Here is a 19,577-nt window from a genome sequence, read left to right on the forward strand (position 1 = left end):
ATAAATCAAATAACATTTGTTATAAGTTACCATTATTATAATATTAGCTTAGTATACCATTAATGGCTTATAGTTATTTAAGTGTTAAAACATAACTAAATGCCATTAAAATTACTTAACAAACAAACTACAACAGTTGGACTACTCTACAGTTAAGGTTGTTATTGTTATTATTATTATTAATAGCAAAACCAAAAGGAAAACCACGCCTGTCTTGTTATGGTTCTACTTGCGGCCATAATGCAATATGTAAGAGCAATAATAACAATGAAACTTGCGTTTGTAAGCATAATTATATTGGGGACCCATACATTGGATGCCGTCCTCATTGTACACTCAGTGCAGATTGTCCAACATTATTTGCTTGTGTTAATTCTGAATGCATCAATCCGTGCAAAAACGCATGTGGCTTGCGCGCTCGTTGTCGAGTAGTCAATCATAACCCAATTTGCTTTTGTCCAAATGACATGACTGGCAATCCACTAACAATATGCAACAAGATATCAAATTGTAAGCATGGCTTCTTCCAACCTACTGTCATTAAAACCAATTTTATTTTCATAAATGTTTTCTTAATGTTCTATTTAAGCAGTATTATTAATATATAATGATTTTCTTAGAAAATTATATGATCTAAGCATATGTGAAGAATTGTGTACAAAAATTATATGTCATATATATTTTTTGTATTAAACTAGACATACTTTTGCTTCCATGAGAGACATTTTATTAGAAAACGTTTATGAGAACATTTTACTATTACTACTATTTACTAATAATATACTAATAATCAAATTATAGCTCCTAAAATTCCTCATAAACCAAATTCGCTTTGCATGCCAAATGTTTGTGGGCCATATAGCAATTGCTCAATAATCAAAAATCGCGTTGTATGTTTATGCCAGTATGGCTATACTGGGACACCACCCAACTGCAAACCAGATTGCATAATTAGCTCGGAATGTGCACTAAATAAAGCATGTGTTAATCAACGGTGCATAGATCCTTGTTCAGGTTTATGTGCACCCAATTCCTATTGCCAAGTAATTAATCATAAAGCTATATGTGTCTGTAAACCGGGTTTTAGTGGCGACCCTATGAAACGGTGTCTCAAAACAGAAAGTAAGCCTCGAATCCTGAGAGGATATTTCTTATATAATCCATATTTGCTATTAACACTAAAAAATGCATGTATAATCTAGAATGCCCAGATGATAACACTAATCCATGTGATAAGAACCCGTGTGGACCTTATTCGGTCTGCCGTTCTTATGATAAACAACCCGTGTGTTCCTGTCAAGCTGGGTACATGGGTTTACCACCAAATTGTCGACCGGAATGTACTTTAAATGCTGATTGTAGTCGCTCAAAGGTGTGTGTTAATAACCATTGTACTAACCCATGTCCTGGTAGCTGTGCACCTCAAGCATTATGCAGTGTGGTCAATCACAGACCTTTATGCATGTGCCCGGACGGATTTACTGGAGATCCTTTTAAAATATGCTCATTACCATGTAAGACTCAAATCCACAATTTAATTATCTTAGACTTCTTAAGTATATCGCGTTAGTGTATTTTAATGTAGTATAACAAATTCAACGTTTAATAAAACATAAATTGGACACTACTTTTTATACAGGTAAGTTTATGCATGTTTCATAGTTTATGTATTATTTGCTTCGGTAATTGGGTTATCAGATGGAGCTTTTATGAATGTATTTGCGTGTTGTATTGCATTAGAATGTAGAGTATTTGAAATCGTTTTTTAGCTATTGATTATACGCCTGTTACTCCTTGCAACCCTTCACCGTGTGGAGCAAACGCTGTATGTAAAGAATCAAATGGTGCTGGTTCTTGTTCATGTATCCCAGAATATTTCGGCGATCCGTACTCCGGATGTCGACCAGAATGTGTAAACAATCTCGATTGTGCGTGGAATAAAGCATGCATCAATTACAAATGTATAGATCCTTGTATTGGTGCTTGTGGTTTATATGCAGAGTGTAAAGTCAGCAACCATGCTCCGACTTGCTATTGTTTGCCAGGGTACACTGGAAGCGCTTTATTATCATGTCATAAAATTGAGTTTGATCCAAGTAAGAGTTGTATATAATGCTATTGCTTTTATCTTTAGATACTCTTCTTATACTTATTTTATTACATAGCATGTGAAGTTGATTTGATTATTACGAAAAACCCTTGCATGAAATCGCCTTGTGGGCAATATAGTCAATGCCGAGCTGTAAATGGCCATGCAGTATGCTCTTGTTTACCTGGTTACTTTGGAAATCCTCCAAATTGTCATCCAGAATGCATTACTAGTTCGGATTGTCCACAAGATAAATCATGTGTAAATCAAATTTGTTCAGACCCATGTCCAGGCACATGTGGTTACAACGCACAATGTCGAGTTGTGAATCATAGTCCAATATGTAGTTGCTACTCGGGTTATTACGGTGATCCATTTGTTCGTTGTGCTATTATTGAAAGTAAGAATGCCGTAGTTATGCTTTTAGTTGCTTTATATGTAGCATATTATTGATTTGATGCATGGGGAATGTTTAGAGCCTTTGCCACCAGAACAGGATAGACTACCACAGAATCCTTGTGTTCCATCACCGTGCGGTCCAAATTCTATATGTCTTCCCAAAGATAGTATTCCTACCTGCTCTTGTTTACCAAATTATATTGGCCGACCTCCTTGTTGTAGACCAGAATGCACAATAAATGCCGAATGCTTTGGCAATTTGGCTTGTGTTAATGAAAGGTGTATAGATCCTTGTCCCGGTTCTTGCGGCATTAACGCCTTTTGTAAAGTTATTTCCCATAATCCTGTATGCAAATGTAATGACGGGTATACCGGCGATCCATTTATAGCCTGTCGACCAACACCAATTTCACGTAAGGATTATTATTTATCTATTATAATGCATCTTGTTAGCGTATTTATTAAGATATTAAGCCACTTGAGGTGTCGTTGAATAAATTGATGAAAATCAAACACACAAATTGCAACCCAGCTTTTCCCATTTTAGTTCCACCACCAGCAGATGTGCCAAGTGATCCATGTAACCCATCACCATGTGGTGCAAATGCTATTTGCAAGGAAAGAAATAATGCTGGATCTTGCACATGTATCCCTGAATATACAGGAGATCCTTATACGGGATGTAGACCAGAGTGTGTGCTAAATAGTGAATGTCCTAGAGACAGAGCTTGCATAAACAATAAGTGTCGTGACCCGTGTCCAGGAATGTGTGGTTTATATGCTGAATGCAGAGTTATCAACCATTCTCCTTCATGTGCTTGTCTTCCAGGATATACTGGCAATCCATTGTCTGCTTGTCAACTTCTCCCAGTTGCCAGTAAGATTTCTTCCCTTACTATCTACTTATTAGCTTGTTTTTACTTTGCATGCATTGGTATTTTAAACCGTGTCTTCATTCTTATCTGTCTCTATTGTACGTTGCATGTTTTTCTTTGTGCTATGCCCACTTCTAGGCCCAGATCTACCACCTAAAAACCCTTGCATACCTTCACCTTGTGGCCCGTACAGTCAATGCAGGACAATAAATGACCATGCTGTTTGTTCGTGTCAAACAAACTATATCGGTACACCCCCAGCTTGTCACCCAGAATGTATGGTTAGCTCTGAATGCGCTCAAGATAAGGCATGTGTCAATCAAAAATGTGTAGACCCATGTCCCGGAACCTGTGGTCTTAATGCAAGGTGCCAAGTTGTCAACCACAATCCAATATGTAGCTGTTCAGCTGGGTACACTGGCGATCCATTTGTCCGGTGTTTACAAGAAAGTTCGTATTAATATAAAACGATTTATTGAAAAATATAACTTAATAATACTTAAATTATTGGTTAGAACCAACATATTACGATGAACCATCAATTCCCACTAATCCGTGTGTTCCATCTCCGTGTGGACCCAATTCTTTATGCCGTGATCACAGTGGTACTCCTGCGTGTTCGTGTTTATCTAATTATATTGGTCGACCACCAAATTGTCGCCCAGAATGTACGATTAATGCTGAATGCCCTGGAAATCTCGCTTGTGTAAATGAAAAATGTCGAGATCCGTGCCCAGGCTCATGTGGTATATACGCGACGTGTAATACAGTTAAACATGTACCTCAGTGTGTTTGTCAAAATGGATATACTGGAGATCCATTTAGTGGATGCTCGCTTATACAACAAAGTAAGACAATTATTATCAGTATCAACGTATTTAAAATATTTGATATATATTTATTTATATATATATATACTTTATACATTTATTTATATTAAAACATGCATTTTTAGCTCCAACTGAAGGGCCAAAGATGCCATGCAACCCATCACCATGTGGAGCAAATGCAATATGTAAAGAACGAAATGGTGCTGGCTCTTGTTCGTGTTTACCGGAATATTTTGGAGATCCATATACTGGATGTAGGCCAGAATGTGTGACGAATTCTGATTGTGATCGTAGTAAATCTTGTATGAACAATAAATGTCGCGATCCATGTCCAGGAGTTTGTGGTTTAAATGCAGAATGCAGGGTAATTAACCACTCTCCATCTTGCTATTGTCCAGTGGGTTATACTGGAGATCCAACGTTATCTTGCTACATTCAACCATTACGTAAGTATAATAATATTATAAAGTTGTATTTTCTATTTATGATTGAATTAATTTTTATAATTTAATAATACTAAATTTAAAGATAATGTGAAATTTTTCTTTTTAGTTGATCCAGAACCACCTACAAATCCATGTATTCCTTCACCATGTGGTCCTTACAGTCAATGTAGACCTGTCAATAATCATGCTGTATGTTCATGCCAAACAGATTACATAGGAACACCACCAGCTTGTCGGCCAGAGTGTATGGTGAGCTCTGAATGTCCGCAGGACAAAGCTTGTGTTAGAAAGAAATGTATAGACCCATGCCCTGGTACATGTGGATCAAATGGAAGATGTCAAGTAGTCAATCATAGTCCAATTTGCAGTTGTCCTCCAGGTTATAATGGGGATCCATTTGTACGGTGTTTCAAAGAACGTACGTAATTATTTAACACAGATTATACAATAAATATCAATTATAATTCTTAATTTTAAAATAATATTTATATTTTAATAGAACCTCCGCCAGCTGATATACCATCCAATCCATGTGTTCCATCACCATGTGGACCAAATTCAGTATGTCGTGAAATCGGTAACACTCCAGCATGTTCATGTTTGGACAGTTACATTGGACGACCACCTAATTGCCGACCAGAATGTACCATCAATGCCGAATGTCCAGGAAATTTAGCGTGTTCAAAAGAAAGATGTAAAGACCCATGTCCTGGTTCATGTGGAATATATGCTTCGTGTGTAACAATAAACCATAGTCCACAATGTAATTGTGAACCAGGTTACACGGGAGATCCATTTGCTGGATGTTCTCTTATACAACAAGGTATGTTCCTTTTATTATTTTCTATATGATTTATATTTTTTTTTTAACGATGTTTCTACTTTTAGTTGTCCCAACCGAAGGACCAAAAATGCCCTGTAATCCATCTCCATGTGGAGCAAACGCTATATGTAAAGAACGTAATGGAGCAGGATCTTGTATATGTTTACCAGAATATTTTGGTGATCCTTACACGGGATGTAGACCAGAATGTGTGACTAATTCAGAATGTGATAGGAGTAAAGCATGCGTAAATAATAAATGCCGTGATCCTTGTCCTGGTACATGTGGTCTTAACGCAGAATGCAGTGTCATAAATCACGCACCATCGTGTACATGTTTCCCAGGTTATACTGGCAATCCAATTACCGCATGTCATATGCCACCACCAAGTAAGATTAATATTATTTTAAAAAATAATATAAATTAAATATATAATTTTAATTTTAATATTTATTTATAGTGGATGAAATACCTAAAAATCCATGTGAACCGTCACCGTGTGGGCCTTATAGCATATGTAGAACTGTAAATGGTCATGCAGTGTGTTCTTGTCAAACTAACTATGTCGGTACACCTCCAGGATGTCGTCCAGAGTGTGTAGTTAGTTCAGAATGTCCTCAAAACAGAGCTTGTATTAACCAAAAATGTTCAGACCCTTGTATTGGAATATGTGGTATTGGAGCCAGATGTCAAGTTATAAACCATAATCCAATTTGCAGTTGTCCAAATGGTTTAATTGGCGATCCTTTTGTTCAATGCAAATCTGAACGTAAGTGTTTTTAGAACTCTAAGATTATTCAAACAATTTTAATAAATAATTTCTAAGCAATTAAATTAAACAACTACTTTTCATTAATATATTTTTAGTTATAAAAAAATATTAATGTAAGTCTAATTTCAAAATAACTTATGTATTTTAAACAAAAATGATTTATCAATAAGATATACAATTGGTATGCAAGTAACTATTTATTTATTTTATTATAGCACGACCAACTCAGCCACCACCTAGTGGAAATCCTTGTGTCCCATCTCCATGTGGTCTAAATTCAATATGTCGTGAAGTGGGCTCAACACCAGCATGCTCTTGTCTGCCAAACTATATAGGAAGACCACCAAACTGTCGCCCTGAATGTTCGATCAATGCAGAATGTCCAGGAAATCTTGCTTGCTTAAATGAACGTTGTAAAGATCCTTGTCCTGGTTCTTGTGGAGTACACGCAACTTGCGTAACACGTAACCATAGACCACAGTGTACTTGTGAAACTGGATATACAGGAGATCCATTTGCAGGATGTTCTATTGTTCAACAAAGTATTATTACATTTTCTATTTAACTGTTAAAATGTTTCTATTTTAAAAACTATTCATAATTTGTATTTATAATAGTTCCTCCCACTGAAGGACCAAGAGATCCATGCAATCCATCACCATGTGGAGCTAATGCAATTTGTCGAGAAAAGAACGGTGCTGGCTCTTGTGTTTGTCTTCCTGAATATTTCGGTGATCCATACACAGGGTGCAGGCCTGAATGTGTTACAAATGCAGATTGTGATCGTACAAAAGCATGTGCAAATAATAAATGTAAAGACCCATGCCCTGGAACATGTGGCCTCAATGCAGAATGCAAAGTTCTAAACCATGCACCTTCATGTAGTTGTATACCAGGATATACTGGTGATCCGTTAAGCATTTGTAATGTTATACCCATAAGTAAGAATATAATTTACTTTCCTTACAAATAGTAATTACTATAAATTAATATTTTGTTACGACTTAAATTTTTAGCTGAAGCTACACCAATAGATCCTTGTGTTCCATCTCCATGTGGACCTAACAGTCAATGCAGAGAATTAAACGACCATGCCGTTTGTTCTTGTTTAAGTTCTTATATCGGTACACCCCCATCTTGTCGTCCTGAATGCGTTGTCAGTTCAGAGTGTAGTCAAAATAAAGCTTGTGTTAATCAAAAATGTAGTGACCCCTGCATTGGCACTTGTGGCCTGAATACAAGGTGTCAAGTAGTAAATCACAATCCCATTTGTAGCTGTTCCCCTGGATATACGGGCGATCCTTTTGCTTCTTGCAATAAAATACAACGTAAGAATTGTATAGTGAATGTTTGGTACTTTTTACTTGAAAATCTTTTGCATTTCTTTATTCTATTGCATGAAAAATATGATATATGTGTTTTCTTATATTACTGTCTGAAACTCTGTTGCATGTTTTTCTTTTTTTCTTTTTCTCACTTTAGCCACAACCACTCCTTCACCACCTACAGCCCCTTGCTCTCCGTCACCTTGCGGACCTCACTCTCAATGTAGAGTGGTGAGCAATACAGCTGCTTGCTCTTGTTTGCAAAACTACATTGGTCGGCCACCCAATTGTAGGCCTGAGTGTGTTATTAGCGCGGAATGTTCAAGTAACTTGGCATGTATCAATGAAAAATGCTCTGATCCATGCCCAGGATCATGTGGACAATATGCTCATTGTAGAGTGATCAATCACCACCCAGTTTGTACTTGTTTACCGGGGTACACTGGTGATGCGCTTACATATTGCCAACTGTTACCTACCTGTAAGAACAAAGACTACTACTTATGTACACTAACGATAAATATTTTTAACTCAACGGCAGATTAGTTTTAATAAAATTTTATATAAGTAGAATATATTTATTTTTACAATGCATGTAGACCAACATATTTTTATTAACTTGTATAGCAACTGAAAGATCACCAGAAGCTGTAGATCCTTGTTATCCGTCACCGTGTGGTCCAAATTCAGATTGTGTCAACCGAAATGGGGTAGCTGCTTGTACGTGCTCTACAGGATTTTTCGGTGATCCTTATACGGGATGTCGAAGAGAATGTGAAAACAATGACGATTGCAATTTGGCTTTAGCTTGCATTGGCTATAAATGTATAGATCCTTGTCCAGGAACTTGTGGTTCTGAGGCATTATGTACGGTTGTGAAACATATACCTATTTGCTCTTGTCCGCCATCGTTTACTGGTGATCCATTTACCTCTTGTCGTCCAATACCAGTTATCCGTTAGTATTTCTATAAACAGTCAAATTTTATTTTAACGCTAATAAATATATTATGTTTAAAATCATTCTATTATAACTGCAGCAACCCAGAGAGAACCAATTGACCCATGTCATCCGTCACCGTGTGGACCTAACAGTCAATGTCGTAAAATTAACGACCAAGCTGTTTGTTCTTGTTTGCCAAATTATATGGGTAGTCCACCAGAATGTAGACCTGAATGTGTTGTCAGTTCAGAATGTCCATTGGATAAAGCTTGTACAAATCAAAAGTGTTTGGATCCATGTCCAAATACTTGCGGTATTCAAGCTTTATGTACTGTGAGAAATCATAACCCAATTTGTGCCTGCCCAGCTGGATATTCTGGAGATCCATTCTCACTTTGTGCCTTAATACGTAAGAATTTAATTTAAACTATAGTGAAATAAAATAATATTTTTAATCTTTCTTTCAGCTACTACGCCAACACCTCCAGTAACTGAACGTCCAGCATCGTGTTATCCAACACCATGTGGACCTAACTCGCAATGCCAAATACAAAACGGAATTCCAGTATGCTCATGTCTACCAGATTTTATAGGTTCACCGCCTTCATGCAGACCTGAATGTGTTATAAGTGCTGAATGCCCAAGTCAATTGGCTTGTATGAACCAAAAATGTCGAGACCCATGTGTGGGCTCATGTGGACTAAATGCGAATTGTCATGTACTAAATCATGTTCCTATTTGTACTTGTAATAATGGTTTAACTGGAGATCCATTCGCCTTATGTACACAAATACAAATAAGTATGTAAACATAATAAGATTTAAATTAAATATTAAAGTATTATTATCATTTTTTTTTCACAATAGCTACTGAGAGACCATTAGCATCTGATCCTTGTAATCCATCGCCTTGCGGACCAAATGCAATCTGCAAAGGAAATGGGAATTGCGAGTGCTTGCCAGAATATACAGGAAACCCCTATGAGAATTGTCGTCCAGAATGTGTCTTGAATACAGAATGCTCTAGAGACAAGGCATGCATGAGAAATAAATGTCGCGATCCATGTATTGGAACTTGCGGACAAGGTGCAAATTGTGACGTAGTGAATCACATTCCGATTTGTTCATGCCCAACCAAATATTCAGGAGATCCGTTCACAATTTGTCGACCAGTTCCAGAGGGTAAAAATCAATAATTTAAATCTTATGTACTGTAATTTAAAATCAAATGTCTCCTTTTATTTGTTTAGATGTCCCTGTATCAAGTGACCCATGCAATCCATCACCTTGTGGTCCTTATAGCCAATGTCGAAACACAAATAATCATGCAGTGTGTTCTTGTTTGCCAAATTACATTGGTGCACCACCATCATGCCGTCCAGAATGTACTGTCAGCTCTGAATGTAATCCAGATAAAGCATGTGTAAACATGAAATGCATCAACCCATGTATAGGAGCTTGTGGTTCTGGAGCTAGATGTGAAGTAATTAATCATAGTCCAATCTGCAGTTGTAGAGAAGGACAAACTGGAGATCCATTCAGAAGCTGTTATTTAATTCCAAGTAAATATTAAGAAATAATTTATTCATTTTTAATCTTCAACTTTATTTATACATCCAAATTTTTCAGAGCCAGTACTTCCACCTCAAAATGATCCGCCAAAACTCCCATGTGTCCCTTCACCGTGTGGTCCAAATTCTCAATGTATTGCTTCTGGGAATAACCCATCATGTTCATGTTTACCATCTTACATTGGAGCTCCACCAAATTGTCGACCAGAATGTATAATAAACCCTGATTGTCCATCAACTCTTGCTTGCATCAACAACAAATGTAGAGATCCATGTCCAGGATCTTGTGGAAGTGATGCTCATTGCCAAGTCGTTAATCACGCAGTCTCGTGTTTATGTCCCACTGGATATACAGGAAATCCATTTGTTCAATGCATTTATCAACAAGGTATGTTACTATTACATTAAAACATTTGTTCAAAGAATAATTTAATTTAATTTGCATTTTTAGAAAATTTAAATCCATGTGAACCATCTCCGTGTGGAGCAAATGCAATATGCAAACAACAAGATGGTGCCGGATCTTGTTCATGCATTAATGATTATTATGGAAATCCATATGAAGGTTGCCGACCTGAATGTGTTCACAGTTCAGACTGTCCTACAAATAAAGCATGTATTGGAAATAAATGTGTTGATCCTTGTCCCGGAGTATGTGGAGTAGATGCTGTTTGTACAGTTATTAGCCATGTTCCAACTTGCAACTGTATACCAGGTTATATAGGAAATCCATTTACGTACTGTCAACTTCAACCTCCAAGTAATATATTTATTTTTAAGCTTTTTATTATTATTATTGTCTTTTATAAAATAAATTTTATTATTAGCAACTCAAGCCACTGTATATGACCCTTGTAATCCATCGCCGTGTGGTCCTAACAGCCAATGTAAAAATGTAAACCAACAAGGCGTATGTTCTTGTCAAAAAGAATATCAAGGAACTCCACCAAACTGTAGACCTGAGTGTGTCGTAAACAATGAATGTCCATCGAACAGAGCTTGTCATAAATTCAAATGCACAGATCCTTGTCCTGGAACGTGTGGACTAAATGCACGCTGTGAAGTTATCAATCATAGTCCAATTTGCACTTGTTCGCCTGGTTTAATCGGTGATCCTTTCACAAGATGTTATCCACAACCAGGTTCGATATTATTGTATTATCTTGTATTTTATATTTATTACATTATATCTATAGGGTTAAAAATTATTAATTTTAACTCTCAATTTCTATTATAAATCAAATATTTAATTGGCTATTATGTATTATATAGTGAAACCATTAGATGAACCAGTAATACCTACAAATCCTTGTATTCCCTCGCCGTGTGGACCAAATTCTGAGTGTCGACCAGTTGGAAATCAACCATCATGTTCGTGTCGTACAAATTATGTTGGTTCTCCTCCAAACTGTCGACCCGAATGCTCCGTTAACTCTGACTGTCCTTCTATGTTATCTTGTATATCAGATAAGTGTAGAGATCCGTGTTATGGCTCTTGTGGCTTAAATACAGACTGTAGAGTTCAAAATCATATACCAACTTGTACATGTATCGCTGGACACAATGGTGATCCATTTACGCAATGTGTTCCAATAATAGGTACAATAATTTGCTTATAATACTTAATATATTTAATTAGTCAATATTATAATTATGAAATATTATTTTTAGTGCAACCAACACTAGCAACACCAACCGATCCATGTAATCCATCACCTTGCGGTTCCAATACGCAGTGTTACAATGGAGTTTGTCAATGTTTAGCTAACTATTTTGGAGATCCATCAATAGGTTGTAGGCCTGAATGTACAATGAATACGGATTGTCCTAGAAATAAAGCATGTTTAAACCAAAAGTGTCAAGATCCTTGTCCAGGCACTTGTGGTCAAGGAGCCATATGTGATGTCATCAACCATATTCCAACATGTAGTTGTCCCACTGGAACTGTTGGCGATGCATTTGTTATCTGTAGACCTATTAAAGTTCAAGGTAGAAATCAAATTTTATACACAAAAAATAATAATTATAAATTTCATAATAACTATATTATAAATATTCTTATAGATGAACCATCCAGAGACCCATGTAATCCTTCGCCATGTGGACCAAATAGCGTTTGTCGTGTAGTCGAAGGACATGCTGTTTGTTCATGTCAAAATAGTATGATCGGTTCACCGCCTTCTTGTCGACCAGAATGTGTTGTTAGTGCAGAGTGTCCTTTAACTCAAGCATGTCTCATGAGCAAATGCCGTGATCCTTGTCCTGGAACTTGTGGCCATCTTGCTAATTGTAAAGTAGTAAATCATAGTCCTATTTGTACTTGTCCGCCACGGCATAGTGGAGATCCATTTAGAAGCTGTTATCCTGTTCAAGGTAATAAATTTATAGAATATAGAATTTAAATTGTATGTCTTAATACGATATTAAACTATTCTAGAAGTAAGACCAACACCATCGGCTGATCCAATTAATGTTTGTGTTCCATCACCGTGTGGTCCCAATTCTGAGTGTAGAGATCGTGGAGGCGCACCAGCGTGTTCATGTTTGCCAAATTATGTAGGAACGCCACCATCGTGCAGACCGGAATGTACAATTAATCCTGAATGTCCTAGTCATTTATCATGTATTAATCAAAAATGTACAGACCCTTGCCCTGGTTCATGTGGCTCAAATGCTGCATGTACTGTTATTAATCACACTCCCATGTGTTCCTGCAATAATGGATTTACTGGAGATCCGTTTACATATTGTCAATCAGTTCCTGGTAAGATTTTAACATATTTGCATGGATATGCTTTGCACATTTGATTTTAAACACGCTAATTTATTTTAAATGAAATTTTTTTTTTTTTAATGCTTGCTTCATTAATGTATGTTTTAGTACAATTGAAAAATTATTTGATTTATGGTTTACACCATGAAATAAAAAAAAATAATAAATAAATAATATAACGACACAATAACTTAACTTAATGTTTCACAAATAACTTTTATCATAGACCGTATTAAAATAATTAAAACATTAATAAAAAAAAATTTGATGCTTTAAAGGATAAGCATTATTTATAATAACATATTAAACTATTCCCTTTTATTAATAAAGCTAATTTATAATAAAATATTTAAAATATTACTACCATTATTAATACTTTCACCCAATCAACGGTTGAGCAGATTAGTCTTAATGAGTTCATATAATCATTTACTTGTCATTTAATAAAATAAATTTAACTAAAATATATCAATTCCCCGCTCCCGAAAAAAAAACAATCCATACATATATAGTATATCATAAGCCTATATAATAGTAAGTAGAATGCAATATAAGCATAAGCATCAAAATAAATCATTCATGAACATTAATGTAGTCTTAAAATGGATGGCATGCTGTCATTGAATTTTAATCGATTATAATATGTTTTACATAATTAAAAAAATATATATATTTGCTTAGTGCATGAATAAATATTGAAGAGAATGAATTAAATATGTTTAAAATCAATAAAATCAAGATTATATATATTTTATGTTGCATCTTGTGAGCATGTAATATTATGATAAAAGTTCTATTTAATAATTTTTAATTAAATTGTAAATACATTTCGTGAGCTTTGGATGTTAAACTTTTAAGCTATACACTATGATTTTAGTTCTGTAGTCATATTGTTTTTATACTTGTATGCACTTTATTTTTTACCAAATATTTCAATACGTTTTTAAATGTATATAAGGTTATTTATGTATGTTTGCATGTAATTTAAGATAATTCAAAAATATTTTTTATCACATTTTATTACAGATAAACGTAATAATATGAAATGTTTACACTATTTTTAATTTGTATATTTAAACTAGAGACGTTGAATCTTTATATGTGCCTCATATGAATTAAGTTATCAAAAATATTAAATTTTATTATTTATAAGTATATAGAATAGTAATTAATATTAAGTATTTCAAGTTAAATAAATTTAGTTTGTTATTAGTTATATTTAAGATCGGTAAGTTATTCATCGTACATATTACATAGATGATAAAAATTATTTAATGTTTTCAGAATATATAGAGGTAAGAAATCGTATCGGGTTGTTTATAACTTAAGTATTACGATAGTATGATAATTATTGTTTTAGACCTAAAATAGGTACTCCTTTCCAAAATGATGTTGATTATATTATCTGCTCAATTTTTGAATAGCTATCACTAATCATGTAACAGATGTATAAGAAGAGTTAGAGCTTACTAAATAATCGTATAACAATAAATGTATAATAAATGGTGAGTACTAATAGAATTATTTAATATTTCATTGTAGCTTAATCTTCAAATAATAATATTATTTTTTAAATTATAATTATAGTGTTACCAGTATACCAAGAACCTCTAAATCCATGCATTCCTTCCCCTTGCGGAATGAACGCTATATGCAAAGAGTATAATGGTGCTGGTTCATGTAGTTGTTTACCGGAATATAATGGAAATCCATATGAAGGCTGTAGGCCAGAATGCGTCATAAATTCTGACTGTACTCCTCAAAAAGCTTGTGTGAAAAATAAATGTCAAAATCCATGCGCTGGAACTTGTGGTCAAAACGCAGAATGCTACGTGACTAATCATTTGCCATCATGTACTTGTATACCAGGTTTTACTGGAGATCCATATAAATACTGCATCCCAGCTCCACCGCCTCAACGTATGTACTATAATTGGGCGCATTATATTAATATATAGAATTAAAACATACTAATATATATATATATATATATATATGTATAGAAATACAAGCAGACCCAATAAATCCTTGTGTTCCATCACCATGTGGACCAAACAGCCAGTGCAAGGTAATAAATAACCAAGCTGTGTGTTCATGTCTACAATCGTATGTGGGCAATCCTCCAAATTGTAGACCAGAGTGTGTAGTCAACTCAGAATGTGGTAAACCCAAAGCGTGTCGAAATTTAAAATGCGTAGACCCTTGTATAAATGCTTGTGGGTCTAATTCAAAATGTAAAGTAATAAATCACAGCCCAATATGTTCATGTAAAGAAGGATATACTGGTGATCCATTTTCAAGCTGTTATGCTATACAATGTAAGTTTGACTTTTTCCTCTTCATCCTTATAACATGATGTTTATTAATTAAATTATTCAAATGTTATCAGATTTGCCGTCATTACCAATACAAAATGAACCAATAAATCCATGTATTCCATCACCATGTGGCCTGTACTCGTATTGTAAAGATTCCAATGGATATCCTTCTTGTTCTTGTCAAGAAAATTATATCGGTTCCCCGCCAAACTGTAGACCCGAATGTACAATAAATGAAGAATGTCCAAAAGATAAAGCTTGTATGAAACAAAAATGCCAAGACCCGTGTCCTGGTTCATGTGGTATCAATGCCAATTGTAATGTTTATAACCATAACCCAATATGTTCCTGTATTGAAGGTTACACAGGAGATCCGTTTACCAGTTGCTATATAAAACCAACATCTCGTAAGTAGATTATTTTACTAGACATTGTAAATGATATTATATAAAAACATTATTAATAATTGCATATATTTTGAATTATAGCTCCTAAGCCACAATATGACGATCCATGTAACCCATCACCATGTGGATCAAATGCCTTATGTAATAATGGTGTTTGTTCTTGTTTGAGTGAATATCAAGGCGATCCGTACTCTGGCTGTCGTCCAGAATGTATTTTAAACACAGATTGTCCAATTGTTAAAGCGTGTATTAATAATAAATGTAAAGATCCATGCCAAGGAACATGTGGAGTAAATGCAATTTGTAACGTTTACAATCATATTCCAATGTGTACGTGTCCCCAAGGCACAAATGGAAATGCATTTATTCAATGCACACCAATCCAAGGTAAATCAAATTATTCCACTAAAAAGAAAAACTTTGTTTTAATAATTTGTTTATTAACTAATATAAAACTGTATATTTTATATATAATTTCAGCATCTGTTGAAGTTATCAACCCATGTGCTCCGTCTCCATGTGGACCAAATAGCCAATGTAAACAAGTTAATGGTGTAGCAGTGTGTTCATGCATATCTGGATACTTGGGTGCACCACCTTTATGTAGACCTGAATGCACAATAAATTCAGACTGTAGTTTGAGTGAAGCTTGTTCAAATCAAAAGTGTCGAAATCCATGTCCTAGTATTTGTGGAATCGGAGCAAAATGTCAAGTCATAAATCATAATCCAATTTGTAGCTGTCCACCGGGCTTGATTGGCGATCCATTTACAAGATGTTATAATAAACGTATGTAAAAATTCATTAAAAAAAAGATAAATACAAATTTATAATAATTTGATGAATATTATTAATAATTACATTTAAAATGCAGCTGCTGATTTACCACAATACATTGGCAATCCTTGTATTCCATCTCCGTGTGGACCCAATTCTCAGTGTAAGGTTCAAGGTGAATCACCATCATGCTCTTGTTTACCTAACTTTATCGGATCACCTCCAAATTGCAAACCGGAATGTATCACCAACAGCGAGTGTTCATATAATTTAGCTTGCGCTAATATGAAATGTAAAGATCCATGTCCAGGTTCATGCGCACCAAATGCTGAATGTCATGTAGTAAGCCATTCGCCAATATGTAAATGTCCAATTGGATACGTAGGAGATCCGTTCACTCAATGCATTATGCAACAAGGTAAAATGATAATAAAAAATAATGTTGATTATATTAAATTAATCATTCATTTTTATTCAGCTGATCCAGTACCACAAGAATACTTAAATCCATGTGTACCATCTCCATGTGGGACAAATGCAATTTGTAAAGAACAAAACGGAGCTGGTTCGTGTACATGCTTACCTGAATACTATGGAAATCCATACGAAGGATGTAGACCGGAATGCGTTTTAAATACAGACTGTGCATCAAACAAAGCATGCTCTAATTATAAGTGTAAAAACCCGTGTCCAGGAACTTGTGGTCAAAATGCTGAATGCCAAGTAGTTAATCATTTGCCCATGTGTTCTTGCTATCAAGGATATACTGGTGATCCATTTAGATTCTGTCATCAAATACCTCTTCCACAACGTACGTTAAAATATTTTAATACCATTAACACTTTAAAATAAATTAATATATTTATACATATATACTCATACATGATTTTTTCCATAGAAACTGAAATCGAACCAATTAACCCATGTTCACCTTCTCCGTGTGGACCAAATAGTCAATGTCGAGAAATTAACCACCAAGCTGTTTGCTCGTGCCTTCCGACGTATGTAGGAAGCCCACCTGGATGTAGACCAGAATGTGTAACTAATTCGGAGTGTGCTTTAAATATGGCATGCATAAAGCAGAAATGTTCAAATCCTTGTCCTGAACCGTGTGGACAAAATTCAAATTGCAAAGTTATCAACCACAGCCCTGTTTGTTCATGTATTAACGGTTATACTGGAGATCCATTTATTCGTTGTTATCAAATACCTCCACCTCCACCACAATTCGATCCAGTTTATGTCAACCCTTGCGTTCCATCACCATGTGGTCCATATTCTCAATGTAGAGAACAGAATGGTTATCCGTCTTGTTCTTGTTTAGCTGAATATATCGGAAGTCCTCCAAATTGCCGTTTTGAATGTACAATTAATGCAGAATGCCCTAGAGATAAAGCATGTATGAAACAAAAATGTCAAGATCCGTGTCCTGGATCGTGTGGTGTAAACGCGTTATGCAATGTAATGAACCATACACCAATTTGCACATGTCCTGATAACTATGAAGGCAATCCTTTCGAAAACTGCAGACCAAAACCTATGGATGGTAAATTTTATTACACCATAATATTTTGTTAAATTAAACATCAATTAATCAATCAAATTATTTAGTTCCAGAACCAGTATACTCAGATCCATGTAATCCATCACCTTGTGGTCCTAACTCTGATTGCTATAATGGTGTTTGTACATGTAAACCTGAATTCCAAGGTGATCCTTACTCAGGATGCAGACCTGAGTGTGTACTAAATAACGATTGTCCCAGAAACAAAGCATGCATTAAAAATAAATGCAAAGACCCATGTCCTGGAACCTGTGGAACGAATGCCATCTGTGAAGTTTATAATCATATACCAATGTGTAGATGTCCTGATGGAATGTATGGAAACGCGTTCATAAATTGTTTGATACAACAAGGTAAATTTCAAAATAATTATTAAACATACAGTTTCTATAATGTATTATTATTTAATAGATGTGATCCCGGTTACGAATGTAAATCCATGCTATCCATCTCCATGTGGACCTAACAGTCAATGCAAAGAAATTAATGGACAAGCAGTATGCTCATGTATAATCGGCTATTTAGGAGTACCACCAACGTGTAGACCGGAATGTACAATCAATTCTGATTGTAACTTAAATGAAGCATGTTCAAACCAAAAATGTCAAGATCCATGTCGCGGTGTTTGTGGAATTGGAGCTATCTGCCGTGTATATAACCATAAACCTATTTGTAGTTGTCCTCCAGGACAAACAGGAAATCCGTTTACTAATTGCCGCCCAATACGTAAGCAAAAAATTATTAATTATTTCTTAATATTTATCTATTTTAATACTTATTTATTTACATATCTTTATGATTATGTTTTTTGATATTTTTTTTTAAGCGGTTCAAGATCCAATACCAGTAGAAAATCCTTGTGTACCATCTCCGTGTGGACCCAATTCACAATGTCAAGTAAAAGGACAGTCACCTTCGTGTTCTTGCTTACCTGACTTTATTGGTTCACCACCAAACTGCAGACCCGAGTGTATTAGTAATGGAGAATGTCCATATCATTTAGCATGTAAAAATATGAAATGTAAAGATCCATGCCCTGGTACCTGTGGACAAAACGCACAATGTAATGTCGTTAGTCATTCTCCTCAGTGTTACTGCTACCCAGGATATGTTGGAGATCCTTTCACTCAATGCACAATACAACAAGGTAAATATAAAATACAAAATATAAAATAATATAAAAAAATCCTATATTATTAATTATTGTTATGTGTTTATTTAATAACAGCTGAACCAATAGAAGAAACTTTGAACCCCTGCATACCATCACCTTGCGGAGCAAATGCTATTTGTAAAGAACAAAATGGTGCTGGATCTTGTAGTTGTTTACAGGAATATTTTGGAAACCCTTATGAGCTCTGTAGACCCGAATGTACAGTAAACACTGATTGCCCATCGAATAAAGCTTGTATGGGAAATAAATGCCTAGATCCATGTCCAGGAACATGTGCCCAATCCGCAATTTGTCACGTTTACAACCATTCACCAACCTGTTCATGTAATTATGGATACACAGGAGATCCATATAAATATTGCAGTCTAATTCCATCTCCACGTAAGTTGTTTCAACATGTTTTAATAAACTTTTTTTAAATATATTAATATTCAATAGTATTTTATAGAGTACATTTTTATTTCTTATATTTTTTCTCTGTTTTCGTCTTATT

At 35.0% G+C, this 19,577-nt stretch overlaps 2 protein-coding genes across 4 annotated transcripts in view; both read left to right on the forward strand.

Annotated features, from left to right (window-relative positions):
• LOC132923470 (uncharacterized) overlaps window positions 1–19,577 on the forward strand; it is a 124,548-nt gene that overhangs the window by 75,128 nt on the left and 29,843 nt on the right. For all 3 annotated transcript variants that reach the window (XM_060987490.1, XM_060987488.1, XM_060987489.1), the window contains 39 exons: window positions 1,770–2,096; window positions 2,166–2,489; window positions 2,566–2,901; window positions 3,036–3,365; window positions 3,502–3,813; window positions 3,879–4,211; window positions 4,319–4,639; window positions 4,746–5,057; window positions 5,139–5,462; window positions 5,528–5,851; window positions 5,923–6,231; window positions 6,450–6,776; window positions 6,852–7,175; window positions 7,251–7,562; window positions 7,717–8,040; window positions 8,187–8,516; window positions 8,599–8,910; window positions 8,969–9,301; window positions 9,368–9,682; window positions 9,751–10,062; window positions 10,130–10,459; window positions 10,523–10,831; window positions 10,899–11,213; window positions 11,344–11,670; window positions 11,743–12,060; window positions 12,136–12,444; window positions 12,509–12,835; window positions 14,432–14,764; window positions 14,848–15,162; window positions 15,234–15,569; window positions 15,651–15,956; window positions 16,050–16,358; window positions 16,444–16,764; window positions 16,825–17,157; window positions 17,245–17,892; window positions 17,958–18,263; window positions 18,322–18,636; window positions 18,737–19,057; window positions 19,139–19,465. In XM_060987490.1, coding sequence (XP_060843473.1) covers window positions 1,770–2,096; window positions 2,166–2,489; window positions 2,566–2,901; window positions 3,036–3,365; window positions 3,502–3,813; window positions 3,879–4,211; window positions 4,319–4,639; window positions 4,746–5,057; window positions 5,139–5,462; window positions 5,528–5,851; window positions 5,923–6,231; window positions 6,450–6,776; window positions 6,852–7,175; window positions 7,251–7,562; window positions 7,717–8,040; window positions 8,187–8,516; window positions 8,599–8,910; window positions 8,969–9,301; window positions 9,368–9,682; window positions 9,751–10,062; window positions 10,130–10,459; window positions 10,523–10,831; window positions 10,899–11,213; window positions 11,344–11,670; window positions 11,743–12,060; window positions 12,136–12,444; window positions 12,509–12,835; window positions 14,432–14,764; window positions 14,848–15,162; window positions 15,234–15,569; window positions 15,651–15,956; window positions 16,050–16,358; window positions 16,444–16,764; window positions 16,825–17,157; window positions 17,245–17,892; window positions 17,958–18,263; window positions 18,322–18,636; window positions 18,737–19,057; window positions 19,139–19,465 — 12,846 coding nt within the window. The remainder of the gene's footprint in view (window positions 1–1,769; window positions 2,097–2,165; window positions 2,490–2,565; window positions 2,902–3,035; window positions 3,366–3,501; window positions 3,814–3,878; window positions 4,212–4,318; window positions 4,640–4,745; window positions 5,058–5,138; window positions 5,463–5,527; window positions 5,852–5,922; window positions 6,232–6,449; window positions 6,777–6,851; window positions 7,176–7,250; window positions 7,563–7,716; window positions 8,041–8,186; window positions 8,517–8,598; window positions 8,911–8,968; window positions 9,302–9,367; window positions 9,683–9,750; window positions 10,063–10,129; window positions 10,460–10,522; window positions 10,832–10,898; window positions 11,214–11,343; window positions 11,671–11,742; window positions 12,061–12,135; window positions 12,445–12,508; window positions 12,836–14,431; window positions 14,765–14,847; window positions 15,163–15,233; window positions 15,570–15,650; window positions 15,957–16,049; window positions 16,359–16,443; window positions 16,765–16,824; window positions 17,158–17,244; window positions 17,893–17,957; window positions 18,264–18,321; window positions 18,637–18,736; window positions 19,058–19,138; window positions 19,466–19,577) is intronic.
• On the forward strand, window positions 342–1,763 carry LOC132923471 (delta-like protein C). The gene is made up of 3 exons (XM_060987491.1): window positions 342–510; window positions 802–1,122; window positions 1,203–1,763. Exons 1-3 carry the CDS (start codon window positions 468–470, stop codon window positions 1,568–1,570), a joined length of 732 nt encoding a protein of 243 aa, XP_060843474.1. The 5' UTR covers window positions 342–467; the 3' UTR covers window positions 1,571–1,763.

Source organism: Rhopalosiphum padi, chromosome 2, assembly GCF_020882245.1.
Source record: "Rhopalosiphum padi isolate XX-2018 chromosome 2, ASM2088224v1, whole genome shotgun sequence".
Classification (NCBI taxonomy): Eukaryota; Metazoa; Arthropoda; class Insecta; order Hemiptera; family Aphididae; genus Rhopalosiphum; species Rhopalosiphum padi.